This window comes from Drosophila erecta, unplaced genomic scaffold (assembly GCF_003286155.1).
Source record: "Drosophila erecta strain 14021-0224.00,06,07 unplaced genomic scaffold, DereRS2 tig00000092-arrow-pilon, whole genome shotgun sequence".
NCBI lineage: Eukaryota > Metazoa > Arthropoda > Insecta > Diptera > Drosophilidae > Drosophila > Drosophila erecta.
In genome coordinates this window covers 9,192,987-9,214,081 of record NW_020825207.1, presented here as the reverse complement: position 1 = coordinate 9,214,081, position 21,095 = coordinate 9,192,987, and the positions used below count along the sequence as shown (strand labels likewise).

Below are 21,095 nucleotides of genomic sequence, written 5' to 3'. Positions count from 1 at the left end.
ATATTCAAGCAAATAGTTGCTGTGCAGGATCTTAGAATAAACGATCATAAATATACTGCTCCACTCCAACGATTTTGTTATACAATTCAACTACCTAGCGATGGATTAAATATTTAATCAGTCCCTAAGTTGACAATGCGCAATCGTATGTCTGAATTATGGCCAACTGTGGCACTATTAGTATATTCCCTGTTCAATCAAGTAATTTCAAGCGATTTACCGAAGGAAAGGGGCAGGAAAATTGCACGGAAAAGTTGGGGAAATCCAACACCTGGACACCCTTTTCAGTCCTTTTTTTCCCCCGACAACCCCAGGACCCCCATCATCCTCATTCCGAGTCCCCAAAATCTGACGCAAACATTTTCGAGTAATCCGAGTGAGAAGGAGCTGGGCAGAAACGACAAATAAAATGTTTCGCAAAGCAAACTGTGGGCCAACAATGGATCTGGAACTACCACTGGGGGGCACAGAAAGGAGTTGGCCCCAAAGGAGGGACATTAGTTTATTAGAGTGTGCGAGAAGCTTTAATGCCCCAAAACCTAAACACGAGATAAGGAGAGCGGGAATATCCTTGGCAGGACGAGACAGGTCAGAGAACAGAGCGAGTGACATGGCAAATGCATGTTATTGTGTGTGCTTAAAAATAAGAGAGAGAAATCTACTTAAATGGTGAAAAGTTGCGGACATGGAAGGTGCTTCCGGATCAAGGATGTACGCAAATAATGTTTGTAAACAATTTTTATTGCTTTCTGGTTGAGATGCGCCCCGTATTTGCTTACAAAAGTAAAAGTTGTTGATAGAAATCACAGAACATAAACAGAACAGAGAGATGCCAGCAAAAGATAGAGATATAGATACAGATACAGATACGGATCGGGGGTGTGCACACAATAACATAAATTGCAGAATGTGACAAAGGGTTGTCCTTTCGCTACCCGGCTACCCACTCCCACTCCCCACTCGGTTCCATAAGTTGAGTGGGTCAGCAGCCCGAGGAATATAAATAACAAAGGCCGGAGAATTCCCCCGGACTTCTGTCGATGACATCAGCAAACAGTCGAAGAAATTGAAAATCCAATCCGAGTTGGCCACATACACGAGTAGTTCGCCAGCCACCGCAGCCACTGACATGGCCCAAACCAAAGACAGCGCCGAAAACAGCCAACCAATTCGCCGGCAAAGTTGGGACTTTAAAGTTAAAGCCAAATAGGAAGGGGGAATTAGGTGGTATGGGTATAGTCCTCCAAAAACCCATGCACACACTCACTCACTCACCTAGACCAAGCCAGAAGGCAGACGAGGAGGAAATTGCTTGCCTTTCCTAACTAAAACTTGGGGAAATTATGAAATTCATACAGGAAGACAATTTTCTTCAACATCTAATTCGCTTGCTGCAGCCCCAAACATGGCCACAGTCAAAATGGTGAATAAAATACTTTATTCATGCTGCAGCAGTAAATGTACAAAATATTTAATCAGATCAGCAAGCCGATTACAATCCTGTTTTACAGCTTATCCAAAGCTTAAATAGTAATTCAACGAGAGGGTTAGCAAAATATAGTACATTTTGAAATATATTAATTGCTGCTAGTTCAGAAAAAACAAATATACATTGTATATAGTATTTTGCTTTCACATTTATTGTCTCCTTACAGAAGTCCAGCTTAGCGAAGTTGCACCGTACAACTTTAGCTACATTGCATCAGCCCAAAATTTGTTTGCGGTCTTAGCCATAAGTTTGTCCGTCGACAGGCAACTTGTGGCGGCTGGTGGCTGTTGGCTGGTGGCTGTTGGCTGCTGCTCCTTGCCAGCTTTTGACTTTTGACAGCGGTAGCTATCCAATCCGAAATCCTGAATCCAGATTCCCCTCGCTTTCCCCACCGCCCCAAGCATTCCCTGCGCGAAATCTTCGGAAAGCCTTGGCAGTGAACACACTTTAGGGACGCGGCTGATGTGCTCAAGGGCTAAGCCCGCTGCATTTATATACTTCACCTCTATTTAGCCTCGCCCGCGGCAGGATTTCCTTGAAAATAGATTTGAAACCCTGGCGAAAGGATAACCAGAGTTCGTTGCGTGGTCTTGGACTGGCTGTGTGGCAGTTTTGACGGAAATCCTTTACCGCTTGCCTTCCGCAATCCTGACCAATTCGTTTGGCTTTATTTAAGTTGCAATTTGCCAACAACTGATAGGTAGCCGACCGCCAGTTGGCCAAGCTCCGACGTCTTGACTTTCATTAAGATTCTGCATATTTGGCAGTGTCTCAGTTTCAGTTTCAGTTGAGATAGCTGGCTTGCCAGCCAGGCAACAGGTTTAATTCATTTTGGTTTTTCGTATTTTTTATGCCAACCATGGATTTCACTTCGGCCAATGAGCAGGAGAAGGAAATCTAAAAATTACATAAGGGATCAGGGGAATTTTCGATGGCTCGGCCTTGTCGCACGCCAAAAGGAACAGGAGCCACAAAGCTCCTCGGCTAGATTCATTTGTTATTGTGCTCCAGCAGCAGCATCAGCTCCAATTGCGACTCCATCTAGTGCTCCAGCTCCAGCTCCTGTGTTTAGCTGCCGGCCGATTCCCAATGCAATAACTTAAAAAACACGAAGACAGCCTGACAGCTACGCTCCTCCAGCTCCTCTGGATTCAGCTCAGGATTCAGCATCCAATCCCTCCTCCTCGGCTCCTGCAACAATGGACGACTGGCAGCGCCTTTGGGCCGGAAGTGCCGCCATGACGAGCATAATTTAACAAGGCCAACGCAACAGCCGTTGCCAGTTGCCATTTGGCCAACAAAAGGGCCAAAAGCAATACCAGCACCGCCCAAATGGCCAAATGGCCAATGGCAGTGGACACAACGGCCCAGGTCGCAGAGCTGCAAAAAAATCATATTTTCCCCCAGCTATTGACAGCGTAATCAGCAGACTTGTAATAAAAATCCAAATACAATTTATTGTTGTACAGAACCAGGTAATTCATTACTTTATCGCTGCGAGTAGTTCACAATGCAGCAGCTGCGACCACACCCACACTGAGCGAAAAGGGTGCTGCTTAAAGGGCAATAAATCAACTACTTAAGCATTTTTCAAATAAATAACTTGAACTTTGTAATTAATTTCAGGTAAATGTGATCCATTATTATTTGTAATCCATAAACGACAATCCCAAATCAATTTAATGTTGTCTTTCATAGAACAAAATGTGTGTAATTAACGCAACTGATTATTTCAGTTTGTGATTTGGGAAATCCGCTCAGTGTAGTCGACTTGCAGACTCCCACTAAAGCCGGAAATTTATGGTCTCTAGCCGGGCTTGTGTATAAGATGGTCTAGATTGTCGCCGGGTCGATGCAAATGGTAGTATTTCGAAATTTTCCTTAGGCTCCGTCCGCAGACAAAGCCAAGACAAACAATCAACAAGCCAACAAACGGTGGACAGTGTCAACAGTCGTGTTTGGAGAAGATCAATAAACACCTCAGCACAAATAATAATAATGGAATTTCTGGGTGCAGCTCTTTGTGAACAAATTATTGCTGATACCGAACATACACATATATTATATACGTGTATATCCGTGTCCCACCAAACAACGAGCACGTACCAGTTTCCTCATTTTCCTCGTTGTGCGCGTGGGTGTGCTGCCCACAAAAGTATGCTACGGAAATGCGAGTGGGCGAAAATAAATAAGCATAAATGGTCAACCAACCGAGGGAATAACAATAATGCCTGCCATAATAACAAAAGGCCAAGCAGCTTATGCGACAACCAAATCAAGTTAAAACACAAGCGGCAACAGCTGGTGAAAAAGGCCTGCGAGAAGTCTCAACTCGGTGAATATTTTAAAAATAATGTCGCCGGGCGGCAAATTGAAAATTAAACGAAAAACTTAAAAATAACTATGAAAAAAAATAATTTGGGCCAAGGAAAAGTTGCACAGCTCGCCGCTGACCCCAAATTGTAGGCACAGCCGGTATTTTCCATTTTCCATTTGCCAGTTGGCTGTTGGCTGTTGTGCAAGTGTTGCCAACTTAATAAAATGAAGCTCAAACATGAAAAGTTGACCAGGCCAAGAGCGCGCGGTCCAGCAACAAGAACAGCACGCGGCTAACAAACGCGGCAAGTGCATGTAAAACTTGTGCCAAAAAATACATTTTCCCTCTGTTGTTTTTCTTATTTTTGGGGACTTTTCCTGCTGTCACCAAGTTTTCCCTTTCCCCTGTAAGTAGTCTCTGCGGTGAACAGATGCGGTAAAAAAAGTATTGTTTCGCTTTGATTATATTGGTACAGTGCTAATTCAAGTCTAAATTTGATTCCTTGGCATTGCTTAGATATCCTTATTTTACTATTGATTCACGAAGTGTTAAGGAGTTAGCTTCAGGTTACCCTTCTTTGTAATTCAGATATTCCAAGGTACAAAGGAGCACCTTACTTGTGGAGCAGCTATTGTGCTGACCACAACTGTTGGAGTGAACACTGCCTACGTAGGTCAGCTCATATTTTTCAGTGGCTGCCCCCATTGTGAGTGCGCGAATGTGTGGAGCTGGAGGCTGGAGGCTTAGTGCCAGAAGTCTCAGCGGAGTGCCTAAATTGAATATCATCAAGGCTCAAATTAATGTCTTCAACAGCCAAAACTTTGGCACTTGGACCAGCGGCCCATGGATCCGAGGACCACAAGGATTCGGCGGCTACTCGCCCGAGAAGTTTTCCACTTTTTCCCTTTTGCGTTTTTTTCTTTTTCTGTTTTTTTGGTTTTGGCTTGGATTTTCTTCGTTCTTTTTCGCTTTTCCTGCTGTCCGCACATTTTGCGTTATTCCAAAGTTTTCGGGTGAGTTCTGACGCTCCGAAGCCGGAGCTTCTGGCTCCTGGTTGGTTGCCTCTTCCCGGAAAGTTTTATGCGCCTCAAATTGAAATATTTCCATAGAGCTTTGCACACACTAACGATATGGGGGTACTTTCCACAAGTGACGCATCCTGGAGATGGATAACAAATAGTTTTGGATGGAGTTATTTCATTGGAGCAAAAATTTTAGGTGTGATCAAGGGAGTGTTAGTCAAAGCTTAAGATTAGGAAATCAGAATAGTACTAAAACATAATATTTACTCTCTCAAACAGTCATCTAATTAAAATCGATTCCTTAGAAATTTCCTAAGTGTTCATTAACTCCGAGGGGTTCGTTGAGTGTTCACTAAAAGTGATTCTTTATGATAATTTATATAAAGCCGCCACCGGAAGCCAGGTACCCCAAGCCCCGTTTCATTCGTTAGAGTATCCGAAACTCATCCTCCATTAGCCAGATTCCCTTCCATCACTCTTGGCTAATTGCACGCATTGCCACCACCGCCAATTTGGTCAGAGATTTGCCCCCTACACCCCCTATATCATCCTCCCATTTCCGATTTCCAGGGGCACGCGTCGAGGCGTAAACCGCGCAATGTGTTATGCATCCCTTGGGCCGACCAAGGAAACCAAAACTAAAACCAATACCTGCGGTCACCCCCTGGCACCCTGGCACCCCAGGACCCCATTAGCCCCTTACGATCCTGGACGTCTATATGGGCGAATGCGTGTGTTATTAATCCCAGGCAATCTATTAAAAATGTAAAATGCATGAAGCCCGAGACAATTGCAGTGCAGGGCAACGGGCGAAAGTCTGCTCACCAGGGAAATGTCTGAATGTCTGGCGCACCGCACGTAGTCTTTAAGCAGGGTGGAATACTAGACTCCCAATACACTGGCGGAAAATCGGAACTAATCTAATCTAGAACCAATCTAATCACTGCTTACTTGCCTTGGCCCTAAAATGTTACCATCAACTTGACCTCTATAAGTGAAAGCCCAATGGACTTTGCCAATGAACAGCTTTCGTAAGACTTCAAATTTAAATTTCCAACTGCCTCGAGTTTCAATTGCGTCTATTGGAGTAGATCTGATTTAAAATACTGCTATTGTGTCTAGTGAGTCCCTAGTGCCAACTGCATGATATGGTAGGTATTTTTGCCAGTGCATAGATGCCGCCTGGGGTTCCGGAGAAGATCCGTGCGTGCTCGGTGACTGGTGACTTTCGGCGAGCAGGCAAGTCAGTCGAACTGAGCAGCGTCTCCGGGTGCTGCATTATTTACGCGACGGTTCTTGTTTATTGATGTTTGTCTGTCTCGGTCGGTCGGTCGGTTGGTTGGTCGGTTGGTGAGTTGGTGGCACCACTACTATGCGAGTATCTCCGCTGCAGGTTGGTCTTGCTTGGCTGGGCAAAGCCCACCCCGAGCTAACGGGCTTACCTACTCCAAGGCTGCCTTCCCACCTGGACGGATCTTCCTGGGTTCTTGGGTTCCTGGGTTCCTGGGGACGCCGTCACAGCGAGTGCTTACATATTCATGAGGGTTGCGGCAACAAAGTAGCCAAAAAACGTGGGCCAAAAGGTATGTTGGGGTAAGACGGAAATGTCTTAGCATGTATTGCCAAATAAAAATTGCGGTTCAAGTTCGTTGGCTGCGTTGTTGAGTCCTCTCGTTACCCTTGTTATCCCTCGGTGATGCAGCCACTCTGGGGAATTGAGCTCCTTCTTTGTCATTTTCCCTTTAGCTTTCCCCGTTTTCCATTTTTTCGCCTCTTTCTTTTTTCCCTTTTTTGTTGGCGTCGATCCGTGTACATATTTGCCAATTGCGATGCAGCAATTTCATGTTTAAATATGCCCACTTAATTGAGTTTAATTGTGTGTGCGCTAAGCAGGCGGAAATATTTTACAAAAATTACGAATGCCCGCTCGCAATAATTCTCTAGCAATCGATATCAAATAACAGGCTTACTTACGCCGTTGGACGGCAACAAAAGGGCCGAAAAGAGCTTATTAAAATTTATATATTTAAATAGCATTTACCGCCCACCCCCAACTCATAGCCCCGGTTATCCAATCCACGAATCCCCTGCAATTTGCTGTGGCCCAAGGCGGCATAGATGAAAGTTTTCCAACTGCCCCCTCTCACGCTCACCAGTGCTTTTTGCACATACTTCAGCACTGAAATTGACAAAGGGGTAGTTGACACACACACTTATGCGCTTTGCAAGGGGCGGGCTAGACAGAAAAAACAATTTCACGGTTATTCCTGGCAAATATGAAAAGTAAAATGTAATAGCCCCAACCTCTGACAAACATGACAACAACTTCAACTCCAACTTTTGTGGGTTGTGGGCTGTTTGGTGGGGAGGGGAGGAAGCCACCCCCAGCGGGATATGGCAGCATCGTAGCTTGTCAAGCGGAAACGGAAGTCAGACACTTACATATGCGCGCGTAACTTTACGCCCATCGTCGTCGATGAGTTGTTGCTGCTGATTTGCCATTTCTCGTTTCTCCTTTGTGCGGATACCCTGACCTAGAAGGGTAATCAGGAATTTTATGGAGGTATCACTGACCAGTGTTCGATCACATTTATCAGCTATATATGATGCAGAGTTTTAATAACTACTGTTCTAGTAGTACTCTAGTAACTCTCCATTTGAACATTCAGTTAAAACTTAGATATTTTAGCGCTGCTAAAAATGCATTTTAAAGCTCCACCACGCAGTCGAATTGTACTTGTGTTCTTAAGGAAATATGACTTCTGTCATAGGAAAGCATCATTTTCAACCTCCCTCACAGCTGAAACTTGGGAAGAGTATTTCCAACAAAGCGTTTCCAAAAACTTATTTCCCCATTGAAATTTTTTCGATTTCGTTTTCGGTTCTGGTGGCCCAGGGCATATTTCAACAGTTGCCAGTTATGTTGCTGCTGTCATAATATTGGCATGCATATATCATTCTGACGGTCTATAAAAGTTTCCACACCCCGCCGAAGGAAACCAAGGGTTGATTCCAGTTGTCGTCGCACTGTTGCACTTGTCATAGATATTCTATTGGAGGGGGCTGGGCAAATGGGGGTTCGGTCGTTTCATTCTCGCTCTTTGAAATCTAATAAGCCTCGATGGACTATCGCTTATTCCGATCCTAAGTGGTTGATAATAAATTGTTAGTGAAAAATGCGCACTTTTCCCATTTTCGGGTGCAGAATACTGGGGGAGAAGTCACCCCGTTCTCGCGTTTCGGAGTCAGGGAGTCAGGGATTCGAGGGATTAGATACTCGGGATTAGAAGGCCGACAAATCACGATGGAAATTGGCGGGGCAGGCGTTTTATTAGGCACGTCCTCCTCAAAGCAGAGACACCTCCAAATCCACCTCAGACGTGCAGCTACCTGCAAGTCCCCGAGGTAGCGTTTTTATTAATATTTAATGCGAGTCTTGCCAACTTTCCCCTAATCCCCGCACATCAACCCTCATAAAACGCAACTTTTCGCACAACTGACAACTCAATTCAGCATTACTTGAAGCGCAAAAGCCCCATCCCCCAGCACGTGCCAAGTATTTTGGCCAATCTCTCAGTGAAGCCCCATCCCATCCCATCCCATCCCATTTGCTCATGCAAAATTTGCGGACTCCATTAGATGTCACTCCTCTTTGGGTTTCCACTTCTACTGCCTTGCTTATTGCGCGACTGCATAGCTGTGTAATGAAAAATTTTCCAGCATTCGCCATGGCCACGCCTCCTCGTGCCCAACGCCCAACGCCCACCGAACACCACCCACCACCCACGGGCCACAGAATTTACGAGGGTGTCCTGGCTTTCCTGCGATCTCGTGTCCTTTTGTCACCCCCAGCAGTCTGAAGGAAACTAAACATAAATCATAAATATTTTAAAGTTTCAAATTACCAGTGGCAAAAACAATCAATGCAGCCAAACCACCACCCACAGCCCCACCCACCCACACATCCGTGTGCCCAAGGCCTTTTAAAGGGCGTTCCCCAAGCGCTGTCACACAGCTGTCAGCATTTGGCGAAACCCCCTTCGGTGGTTGGGTGGTTGGGTGGTTGGGTGGCTGGGTTGGGCGGTGCGATGAGGTCGAGTGGTTGCGCAATCAGCGCTAATCTAATGAGTGTCACTGTTGCAAGTGCGGCAAGTGTGACTAGAACATTGTTCGCCATTGTTCAGCAGGTGTTATGCGTTTGGTGGCTCCCAAATGAGGAAGCATTGCAGTTCCCCCAAGTTTGTAAACGTAAAAAACATAAGCTTATGTTAATTGACGTTAATTCTACATTGCTAAAAATGTGTACACTTTCAAAAATATCTTAAAGATATTTTCCAGAAATAATGTTGAAATAACTTTAGATGTTTCTTTTCGAAATACCTACAAAACGCAACTTATTGATTGGAAATGTTCACCCCATTTTTAGCAGTGTGCTCGTGGCAGTTATGAATATTGCAGGATGCCGAAATGACATCTTGTAACTTCTCAAGTATGTAACGGGGCTTTTATGTGCAGTTACCGTTACCGCTGGCAACCGGGCAAGAAGAAGCTGGCGAAAAAGAAGAGGAGAAGGAGTCGGAGCTGGAGAATTCTGCAGAAGAGCGCCAAAGAGACAGCCGCCTGTCGCAGACAGCAGTCATATAAAAATAATTGTTTGCCAGCGCATTCATTACCCATGACAGCCAGCGATCCTTGCCAAGGATATTAAAAATGCAATTTCTGGCCGAAAAAAAAAAAAAAAACCAGGGAATACAGAACAAAAGTAAAAGAGTATAAAAATGAAATAAGGAATATGAGCAAGGGAAAAGTGCGTCGCCCACCGCAATTCGTGTACATTTGCAAATTGGTTCGCCGTGCGGATAAGGACAGCTCGAGTTGCAATTCCATTTAACGTCTCATCATTTGGCAACTTGGACGCGGACATCAAATTAAACGCTCGAAATGCAATAAACATTAATAAAAGCGAGAATCAAGGTGCTGCATCCAGATGGGCATGCCATTCGAATGGCATGGAAATGGCTCATAAACAAGTCCATCAAATAAAGTGCACACAGACGGGCCAAATTTTTTCGCTTCGCGTCGTCCGTCCATTGGTGACTTTTGGCGTAAAAACCGCAGCACAATATTAACAATGACGCATGGAGCACTCACACACAGACAGGCACACACACAAGTATAAGTAAAAAAAAAATGAGAACAACAGACACACATGCACACGAAGCAGACTATCAAATTTTAATACGCCATCCTGGCTGTGCCTTTATTTCATAAATTTTTAATGAAATTAAGCGGCAAAGCTTTTTGGGTTTTCGGGTTTTCTGCCGCTGGTGTCTGAATGTGGCCAGCGTATTTCGAAATAAATCATAAAGAGTGAAATACATAAGTAAGCCCAAACATCCAGACGTGCCAACATCCAGAAATCCAGACGGACAAACATTGTTTGCATACCTTTTTAAATGGTTTTTCAACTTTCGGTTCTTGTTTTTCCGCCAGCCGCAACTAAAAGTGCGCCCAGTTAAATTATGAATTAAGCGGTTTTGTGCGTCTATATATATTATATGCGCACAGCACATATTCAGGATTTAATCTTTTGTTTTTAATGAGAGCGACTGCAGGCGCTTGCATTTTTAAAAAGGTCAACTAGAACACAATGGGCACTTCCGGCAAATCCCACTAGTGGTGCACAAAAACTACAAATTCCACGGGGCAAGTGCCTACTGTGGTCTGAAAATAACTTAAAATGAGTTCGTTAAGAATCTTATAGCTCGTAATGTAGCATATTGTTATGTGGTTAGCTAGGTTAGATTTGGGTTACAAAACTTGTGAGCTCTTATCACCTATGGCTATGATGCTGCGGCTGGAGAAAAACACATTTCAACTAACTGAAAAGAATAGGTTTTCTTAAAAAGAATATGCTTCTCACCCAAATCGCTGTTCATCGTGTCACGACCAGGCGATCACGACTCACGCAGCCATCTCTAAGCCGATCCCCAAATGCACCCCAAAAAGTATGCAACGCCGAGCACAAAAACGAAAATATAAAAAATAAGACACAACCCCCCAGAAACCGGAGGACATGACTGCCATATGCGAAATCAAAAGTTGTTTATGACTCAATTTGTAGTTTTGAACATGAATTATTGCAGCTGTGTGCGAGGGGCGGACCGAAAAAAAGACTTATAGAATGGAGAATGGTGGAGCGAGGAAGGGAGAACAAAAAGAACGGAACAAAAAGGAGAAAAAATCGGCAAACACGAATATGTGGTGCACACAAATTTCGGATGAGGAAAAACTAATTTCGCAAAGAGGAAATTAAATATGGCAAAGTTTGACATATGACAGATTTCTCGTTGTTGTTGCAGCTGCTCCTGCCGCTTGTTTCGATTTTATATTCATTTGTGCATGCGAATAATTGAAACATTTCTGGTGGCAAACATGCAAATTTCAATTTCAATTTGCTGCAAAACAAAGACTCAACTCGGCTATCTGGATATTCTCAGCACGACAACTCAGGTGGGGAGCACTTTTGGCAGTTCAAAGTGAAGGTATTTGAACTGTTGTCATCCGATATTATGCCAACTGAGCCAAAATCCCTCTCCATTTCATTTGGCTCAGTCTCATTTCATTTCATTTCATTCCATTTCATTTCAATTCATTTGGATTCGCATAGTTTGCTTTGTGTTGCGTCTGCTCGTCTGCTGGCCAATTTCGCATATTTTTACAACTTTAGCTTGCCACTTAATTTAGTCAATAACATGCAAATGATTCGCCCAGAGTCTAATTGGAAACGCAACTCAGCAGTCTGCGAAGTCTGCTAGACTGCAACTTTCCTCCAGTCTTCCAGTCCTCCACTTCCAGTCGCGGAATCCACATTAAAGGCTGCGGTGCGTCAAACTTATAATCAAGAGCGGATTTCCGCCGAGGGACTTCTGACGGATGGGGGCCAGATGGGCGGTGATCGGAGGCGTCGTACTCCCTAAGACTGATGAGCTACAGCACTTCTGCATTTCATCACTGCCATTTGACTAGGGACACGGTCTGCCCACTCTGGGAATACCCGTACATTAAACAAAAGATACTTACTTTTGTGAACTTTTTATTTATTTTACTATTTTATGTTCTGGACACCTGCCTATGATATTTTGATTTATATCGCGCCAGGCTGGTTAACGCAACTCTAATCAACTCGTCAGTTACCTATTGTCTAGCTAGGCAGGTGCACAGTGTTTTTCTCAGTGCCTCAAGTGGCATGTGCAGGCGCTGCCAAGGATGCTCACATTCTTCATCATCAAGTGCTGCTCAGTTGCACGTCTGTGATATGACTCGGTTATTCGGTTGCGGTTACGATTCCCTCACCCATTTCCTCCCTGGGTTTTCCCTGTTTGCTGGCAGTCTGCCTGTCAGCCTTGGGTTTTCCTTTCGGGCGTTTCGGTGTGGGTTTCGGCTCTTATTTCGCAACCCAGACGCACACACAGACACAAAGTGCCGCGGCACTGTTGACACATTCCACTGACAAATGGCCATAAGTGTATAATTGGATAAGAACTCGAAAGCGAGAGGCCATGCGAATCGGGAATGAGGAATGGTGAATCCCGGCTCCTATTTAAGCTGGCAGCAGAACTCTTTTATGCAAACCCTTCCAGTCGGAGGCCATTCAATCAAATTAGCAGCAGTGCAATCACCGGGCGAACAAACTAATATCTGTGGCCAAAATGCTTCATGGCTGACTACTTATCGCTTAATCACATCAATGGAACCATGGCCTGCTATCAAGCATCTGCATAAAACATTTAGCAACATCAAATCGTTACTCGCCCATCCATCCACACACATCAAAGCCAATCAAAATGGCATTTCAATAATATCAAAACCGTACAATCGCGTCGACAGGCTGTTTTCCGGGATGGGATGGGATGGTATGGTATGGTATGGTAAGGTATGTCATGGTGGGCGCTCTGTTGTAATGGAGCGCGCATATTTGGGCTCGAATCTGTGTGGGTGAGCTTATGAGTCAGTGAGCAGCTAAGTGTGTGTGTGCGTGTGTGTGTGTGAATACATCAATGAATCGTTCGCCAATATTACAAGCCTGAGCACACAAGCACACACAGCTAGAAAGAGAGCGAGATAGCGAAGTAGACAGAGACAGAGGCAGGAGCTGGCGGAAATTGTGTCAAAGGATACTTTCGCTTTCCCCCAAATGTGTCCTTGTCCAAATGTACATACACCCAAATGGTTGGGTGGGTGGGCGCGTCATAAAGATATTGACAGGCCCATAAAGATAACCGTAGTGGATTGTGAATGACATGTCATGGCAGAAATTAGGCGATGTTTCTCTGAATGCTTTTCCTAAGGAAAAAATCTTATCTAATAAGAAAGGTTTTATGCTGTTATCTGGTTACCAACACACTATTTAATACTTAACTTAAATATAAATGATATAAATCGGATATGGGAGAGCAGGCCACGCTTGCCCAGTTTCGATTTGTTGGCTATTACGCACACAGACCCAAACCCGGCGACATCGAAATTCCAAATTTGAGTCCGGTCCTTGAATCGGTGACAATGTTGGTGGCCACCCTGCAGCCAGGATATGTGCCTGTTGGCATCACGCCGATCGTGAACTGGAAAGAACAACCAATTCTAAAGCACTGCGATGAGGATTACCTTCTACTCGTCCTGGTTTTGTCCATTTGCACCCAGTTTCTACTGATGATCTATGTGGGCTTCGCAGTCTTGCAACCGTCTTCCCTGCAAAGGAGGCAGTTGATTCACGGCCAGCAAAGGACCTTCGCTAGCTTCATTTTCCGAAGGCTGCTCTTCCAGTTGGACAAGGCTTTCTTTCCTTCGGTGGGGCAGGAGCGGTTGGACTCCTGCTTGAGGTCAAGTGAAAATGTAATCCTGGCCATTCAACTGTTCCGGCGAGACGCTCTCAAGGTCCTTCAGCCAGGACAGAATCTCTCATCCGCGCTTTCCGGCGACCTGTACTATGTGCTGGACGAGGAGGAGCGTGAACTGGATTTCAACGGCTATGGATGCTCCCACTCAAAGGTCGAGGTCACCGAGGAGCTATTGGTGTACCTGCTATATCCGGAACGGAAAGTGTCCAGAAAAAAGTAATGGGATCAACTGAACAACTCGGGCTGGGGTAGCTAACTTTTCGGCTCCAATTAATTTGTATTTTTGTATAGTCAGTCCAGTAAAGTGCACTAAATTCATCAACTGAGTATCTGGGTGTTATTTGTTATTCGACTGCAGCTTTTCTTAGCTACATTTGTTTATTTTGATGAAAGGAAACGCAAATATTCATGCATGTTTTATTTGAAATGTACTGCAATTAAAAATACTTTTTATTTTAAGCCTTCAAGCTGCAGAGTCTTGAAAAAGCACCACAAATTTGACACACTAAAATTTAGTTTCAGTCCAAAAGGCCTTCGCGTGTTCTTCTACGGCATAGATCTCTAGATGATGTAGATCTATTCCCCAACCTCTTTTTCGTCGCAGTTGCAGCACTTCTTCTTCTTGCTGCTGGTCGCATCAGGTCCTCGATTCGCAGGACACGCGTCAAATTTACTCACAGGATCTGCCAGTGGGAACTGCTTGTTGAACAGGGGCTTTGGTCCGTGGCCCGGCGGAAAATCTGCCGTCACGTGAGCCTTGCAAGGAGCACACTCGGAGGCGCCACCGGCCACCACCTTGCTGTGACCACTCTGCATGCCCTTGCTGGCCAGCCCACGGAGTGGCTGACCCGCTGCGCCTCTGGATTCCTTGGAGCACTCACAGTCGTCCTGCGGCACCGAGGGTCGATTGGTGCCTATGGTGAAGGTGGACAGGTGCGCTTCGGAGGTGACGCCCCCACAATGTGGGCATATAAAGGTGGGCGGTGGTGCGACTGGTGCGGCTTTGCTCTGAATCTTGCCCACCGCGCAACTGCAATCATCGGCAGCTGCATGCTGCGATGCTTTCGGCTGAGCGCATTCCGCAGCAGCTCTGGAACCCTTGTCTTCCTGCGGAGGATCCGGGCAATCCTCCCTGCCACAGCCGTCGCATCCGGACTCCCTTTGTGGGGACTGGCTCGCCTGCACACTGACGGCATCTGGGTTCTTATCGGCCACTGGAAAGTAGTGTCCCGTTAGCGCGTCGTGCCGATCGTCCTCGTCGTCCATGCAACCACAGGTGCCATTAGACTGCTTCAGGTGCTTGGAGCAGTCCTGCGTCTCGGGCTTGGTGGAGCAGTCCCTCGCCGCTGGCTGTTCAGATTGGAGCTGTTGCTGCTGCTTCTGGCGCTCCTGCTGCTGCTGCCGCATGCAGTCCTGCTGCCTCTGCTGCTGCTCCATCTGCTGCCGTTGTCGGTCGTCCATGGAGCACTCGCAGTCGGGATCGTCTTCCGGCACTTGCCCTTGAACGGCAATGAGTGCCGCTCCTTTTTGCTGTTGTCCAGATTGCGGACAATCTGGATTGTGCTGCAGTCCCAAGGCTCCCTGCTGTTGCTGTGCTTCTTTTCCAGAGCAGGGACACTGGTCGTCATGTCCTTGTCGAGATCCCTGCATTTGAACTGGCGATGGCTGCTGTTTCTGGGAACCACATATGGCACAACTCGTCGCATCCTTGGCTTGCAATTGCTGCTGGGACTTCTCCTGGGCTCCTGAACCACACGAGCACTTGCCATCCTCTCCTGGCTGCGTCTGTGAGCGTTCCTTTTGGGCAATGCTGCAGGAGCACTTATTCTTCTGCTGCGGCAGTGTCTGCTGACTAAAGTCGCTGGTGGCAGTTGTGGCGGTTGATTTGTGCGATGTGGAGCCCACCGTGGATGGAGCCCCACATACGCACTGTTTCTTGGTAGACTGATCATCCATGTTGGCCTCACTGGTAATGATGTACTGGTACTTTCCGGCTGTCTTTGGTCCTCTTGATTTGCTCTTGCTGCCCTCGTCGCTGTCGTCGGCCAAGCTTATTTCCTTTCCGTACTTGCAGAGGAACTCGATGATCACGCCGTTTGTCCAGCCGTAACCCACTGGAGTGTGTTCTGGGGAGACTCCTCCAGAAGTGCCGAATTCCTCGCAGTAGTACTGCAATAAGGTGGGAAAAATCGGATTAGGAAGCTGCCATGTTAGTGCGAAATATTTTTGAAGGCGGATTGCTACTGTCAGGTTTTAAAACCTGTATGACAATCTGGTAAAAGTTAAACTTGATGCTCAAGGGTACAGGTCCTCAAATAAAAATTGGTATATTGGCAAGATATACTTTGAGAAATATAGCTTAGGCAGTTTATTATAACAGCGATACAAATAGATAGTAGTATAGTATATTTCAGCGACTTACCTTCTCGAACATGAAGCTCTCGTACTTATATGCCGCATAGTTGGACTTGAGCCATCGATGGGCCCATCGCTTGGACATGGCCTTGGCCGGCGGAGTGCCCAGATTCTCCAGACCCTCGATGATCAGGAACATCATGGGCGGAAAGACATTTGGATGGTCCCAGTCCTGGCCCGACTCCTTGTTCATCGTGTACGGCACACCACCGTACTGCGCATCCAACTCGTTGGCCTTGATGTACTGCATCACCCCCTTGGACACCTTATCGGTGTCCACCAAGGGAAAGGCCCTGGCCCACAGTGGGGCAAAGTTGGTGCAGCAGAAGTAGTTGCGGGGCTTGTTGTTCACCAGATCGTAGTCCAACCAAATGCCGGCCTGGGCGTTCCACAAATTGTTCCTAATGGCTCTCACGAGGCCACAGGCTCTATCCTGGTACTCGTCTGCCTTTTTGCTATTGCCCGCTTTGCGATTGAATTCGGCCAGGATCTTGCCGCTCCGGAAAACGATGCAGTTCAGCTCCACCGGCACAATGGCAGAGGTTTTGGTGTCTCGAAAGGATCCTTTGTTGGTACCATCGGCGGTAACAAACCAGCGGGAACTGAAGTTCGTGCCCGATTCAGCTGCCGACTTGAGTTCGGTGTACATAACCTCCCGGGACAGAGGACTTCTGATGTTCGCCACACACTCCAGATCCTCTCTATAGGCCTCGGGTCTGGGTCCTGCCGAGAAATCCCTATACTGGTACATGGTTCTGCCCTTCACCTGCACCGAGTGCTTGGTGATGAAGGTCTCGTACTCGGTTTCTAGTAGCGGCAGCGCTTCAATGGCGTACTGCTCGTCCTTGGTCACCTCTACATAGGCCTTCACCATCATGATCAAAAGTGGAGGATTCGATCGTCCCGCGCAGTAAATCCTGCCGCAGCCAGGCACAAAACCATACTGCCGAACCAGTTCCAAATAGTTATCGATCATGCCCCGGGCTGTTTGATGCATGCCACACTGCAGCAAGCCGCGAACGATCCAAAATGATTCCCAGTAGCGATACTCCCGGCAATCCGAGGAGGGAACAATAAATGGATTGGGCACATAGAGTATGGAATACTGATCGGGGTTCTCCTTGACTTCTTCCTTAATCCGCCGCCCCAACTCCCTCCAAAGTCCATTGACATCCGAACCGAACTGCTTTATTTCCGGGTCACCGATCTTGGCAAGAAACGAGGGCTCCTCTTTCCAATCCGGCGGAGTCCAATGTTCCAGCTCCGAGCCAGGATCATTGAAGTGTTTCTGCAATAAGAAAATATTTCTAAAATTATAAGTTTGGAAATAAATCATACCTATTAATAGTTAAATTGTATCTGCTTAGGATTTTTTCACATTTTACCTCCACAAACATTTGCAGGAACCTTAGGGAACCATCGTTCCTGCAGCAATTGGTGAACATATCGAAGTCGTTCAAAGTTTGGGCAGGTGTAAAAATGCAGCTCATATCCACAAAGTGCTTACAGTCGGGAAACATTTTCGATCTCTGGACAGCATCCAGCAAGGGACCCTCGCAGAAAACACTTCTATCTCATGAGGAATATGAAAAATCAGTCGGAACTCCAAGTACCAGAATTTTCCTTCCAGGACTCACCTGTTTTCCCCGCCAAGAACCTCCACACCGCAGCTGCACTTATTCGCCATTTTCAGCGATCTGTTGGGTTTTTTGGGGTTTTTAGCGAAGTTCAGGCTAAGTGACTGATAACCGGTCCAAATTCGGGTTTCAGCCTAGAAGAGAATCCCAGGCGACTGGGTTTTGGGGCATAAATCAAAAAACCGAGCAGCAGCCTCTGTTATATTGACCATTAAAGCAAATTTGTCGACATTTGCCATTAAGAGTCAACAATGCTCGGCCATAAATCAGCGTAAATAGACAGGAAGCGCCTGCGAATCCTCATCTCCTTCCAGGGCCACACATTTATTTTAAATTACCATAAATGCCCCTGACCGAAAACGAAACCAAAACAAGAGCAGCGTTGCGAACTTTGCCTAAAAGCTATTGGCCCCTGTGTCCATTTGTAATTTCCAGACAATTTATCAAACCAGCTAAGGCAGTGGAAACCAGGGGGATGCGAAGAGCCGAAGGCCAGAAGTCGGAATGGAAATGGCGCAGAAAATGCGCTTCAAGTGGCCATGGCCATGACCATCGACTGGATGGATGGGTAGATGGATGGATGGGAAGCCGGGGGAGGCGAGTTCAAATAAAGTAAAAATTCTTCGATTCCTGGACAATCCAATTGGGATGGTGGGAAACGGGATGGTGGACAATCAGCCGCGGGCGCGCACTTCATAAATTCCATCGACCGATCCACTTTAATGCAAGTTTTTGGCATCTGTGTGGAAACTTATTCAAGTACGATAACTCCAAGGAGTACGGAAATTAGCCTTGTCGCAATCGCATTCTCTGTCGTCTGCAAAGTTTCAATTGAATTTTCGTCCGGCATAAAAATGCAGCAACTTGAACTTTTCGCCGTGCTCGAGAAGCGATCCACCGAATAATTAATTTTGCATATGTGGGAGTATGTGAAAATGCAGCCAAAGGAAGTCCTGACACTTGTCACGACACTTGACCCCTCGGCAATGTGATCAACTTAACGAGGTGCCGGCAGTGAGTCATGGAGCCAGTGCACCGACAGAAACTTAATTTGAACTCCTTTCATTATGTTTCGATGACAAATTAGTACAAATTTTTACAATAATAAAGCAAAGAGTTTTAAAAGAAGTTCCCAGATACAATCCTTTCCCTTCAGAGATACAAAGGCACTACTTTATGTATCCTTTTCGCTCAGTGCAGCTGCACGCTTGTCATCATCATCATCATCATCCGCTTTCGCAGCTAATTGAGTATTCTTCCCTTAAGTGGACACAGCCGCCGCTGGCGCCTTTCAGCCTCATTTGCAGGCACGCACATAAATCAATAAGTTGCATTCGGCCTTAAATTAATTAAAAGGAAAATTCGCAAAGAGTTGGCGGAGTTTTCCGAATTTACTTTACTTCCGTCTGGCAAATGCAGCCAGTTGCAGTCTGTGCTTAAACACTCCGCCAGCTGACAGCAATCAATCAAAAATAGCACTGGCCTTAGCACGACGGGTGGTGCCGGATGTATCACGTCGCACCACCCAACACCACCCAAACCACCCAACACCCACTGAGCACCCACTGCCACCCACTCCCAAGCGAAGGAGCAGGAGCATGATAAATTGTCAACACGCTGACGTTTGTCTGCAGCGATTTAAAAACTACTTAAAATGTAAATGTTGTTTCCCTGTTGCTGCTGTGTTTGGGTTTTATGCACACGTCGCGCAGCGTAGTCTGTGAAAATCATGTTGTTGACTTTGAAAAAATATGTGTAAAAATGCGCTATTGTAAATAACAGAGCATAAGCCCCGGGTGAGCATGGATGCGGATAGGGGCGCCTGGCGAAGTGCCTCCAACTTGACTGACTGTCTGAGCGAGAGTGATGACATGGCAATGTCAACGGTAGCAGGAGCGGCAACAACGGTGGCAACATTCGTGGAGGCAACACCGCACAGGCATCGAGTATATGAAGATGCCACGCCTCTGTGATTGCATTTTACACTTGTCATGGCGATTTGGACCTGTGTTGCCAGCTTTGTTGTCTAGTCTTCGCAGTTTACACTGTGCAACACACAAGCAGCAACAGCAGGAGCAGCAGCCGCAGCAACATCCTGCTGTCGCCCGTTTCCCCTCCACTTGGGACTGCTGCTCCAAATGAGTTATAAATTCAGCTGTCAAGTATTTTGACAATTGATTAATTGAAATCGACTTGGAAAGTTACTACAGTTGATAAGCACACACACATACACTCGACGGCCGCCGCCGGAGGAAACGGAAGTGGGCTGTCAATCACTCCGCCCCCCGCAGCAGCAGCAGCAGCATCAGCAACATCCATGGATCATTTGTTGATGAGCTAAACTTTGACCCGGTCAGAGATCAAACAAAAGGGGCTAGGGACAGCAGGGCAAGCCGCAGACGCTCAAATTAAGCAAGAGTCTAGTTAAACAGAAAAGTTTTGCACCACCACGCCCACGATAAACATCTCCGGCTGCCCTTCGAGTTGACAACCTAAATTGTTAGTTGGCTGATAAGCCGCCCGCCAGTCGACTGCCGACGGGCCCGCCCCCTTTCGCAGGAGTGGGCGTATATAACATTTTTATTTATATCACTATTTTTTATACAGTGGACCGGGGGTGGAACCAAAACCAAACGGAACACGCGCCACATGCCAACGACAAACAAATAAATAAAATTCCTCTTTCGGCTTGAATGCCACCCCGCTGTAGCCAAGGTTTTTTTGAGGGGTCAACACTGGAGAGAAGTGTGTGTGTTTTACAAGTCTATTAACTTGTGGCGCTTATCTAATGCTGACAGCAAGTTTTTCACTTTGCCAAAGTTCTGCCCCCGGAAAACGCAACTTCCTCTGCGGGCGGTGGGAAATTGTGGGAGGGCCTGGCCAAGTTTGGGGCAGCTCTGATGTCAATCATTTGTTGATCATTTTCATTTCGGCCCGTGCATAATATATGGCCAGCATTTGTAGATGACCATAAACATCTTCCTACTGCACTGCGCGCAAAATGATCTAAGAAAAGGTTGGATAAGTTTATGAAAAAATTGAAGGGAAATTTTAAAATTTCCACATAAAATCCTTAATCTGTTTTATAAATTATATTAATTTGGAAAATGTAACAAATACTGTTTACTCCAAGTTTTATTGAACTAAATCTTATTCATCTTATCTGATGAGCACAAGTGTTTTCCAACTTAGAAACCTCTATTCTCCAGCGGCGAAAGGAAAAGTGCCAGACTGTCGGAGGGAAACTTTTGCTTGGGAAAACTCTTGATTTCCTTGGCCATAAGGACAGGGAATTGGTCAAGCCAGTGGCTGCTTCAT

General features: G+C 46.1%; 2 protein-coding genes across 2 annotated transcripts; one reads left to right on the top strand and one right to left on the bottom strand.

Moving 5' to 3' along the window:
- The first annotated feature begins 13,276 nt into the window (after positions 1-13,276).
- On the top strand, positions 13,277-14,052 carry LOC6548676. Its single transcript, XM_026980216.1, has one exon. The coding sequence runs from the start codon at positions 13,277-13,279 to the stop codon at positions 13,943-13,945; it is 669 nt and encodes a 222-aa protein (XP_026836017.1). The 3' UTR covers positions 13,946-14,052.
- An 86-nt stretch (positions 14,053-14,138) lies between these two features.
- LOC6548677 (trehalase) lies at positions 14,139-17,953 on the bottom strand. Its single transcript, XM_001975324.3, has 4 exons — positions 17,778-17,953; positions 17,526-17,709; positions 16,148-17,428; positions 14,139-15,894 (listed from the first exon to the last, which is right to left on the bottom strand). Exons 1-4 carry the CDS (start codon positions 17,825-17,827, stop codon positions 14,302-14,304), a joined length of 3,108 nt encoding a protein of 1,035 aa, XP_001975360.1. The 5' UTR covers positions 17,828-17,953; the 3' UTR covers positions 14,139-14,301.
- Positions 17,954-21,095: the final 3,142 nt, after the last annotated feature.

What these genes read in the sequence shown, in the direction of transcription:
- LOC6548677 (XM_001975324.3), bottom strand. Translation starts at nt 17,827, where the DNA reads ATGGCGAATAAGTGCAGCTGCGGTGTGGAGGTTCTTGGCGGGGAAAAC. An exon ending in GTTCTTGGCGGGGAAAACAG is followed by an intron (nt 17,710 to 17,777) that starts GTGAGTCCTGGA and finishes CTCATGAGATAG; the next exon opens with AAGTGTTTTCTGCGAGGGTC. An exon ending in TCCTGCAAATGTTTGTGGAG is followed by an intron (nt 17,429 to 17,525) that starts GTAAAATGTGAA and finishes TTCTTATTGCAG; the next exon opens with AAACACTTCAATGATCCTGG.
- LOC6548676 (XM_026980216.1), top strand. Translation starts at nt 13,277, where the DNA reads ATGGGAGAGCAGGCCACGCTTGCCCAGTTTCGATTTGTTGGCTATTAC.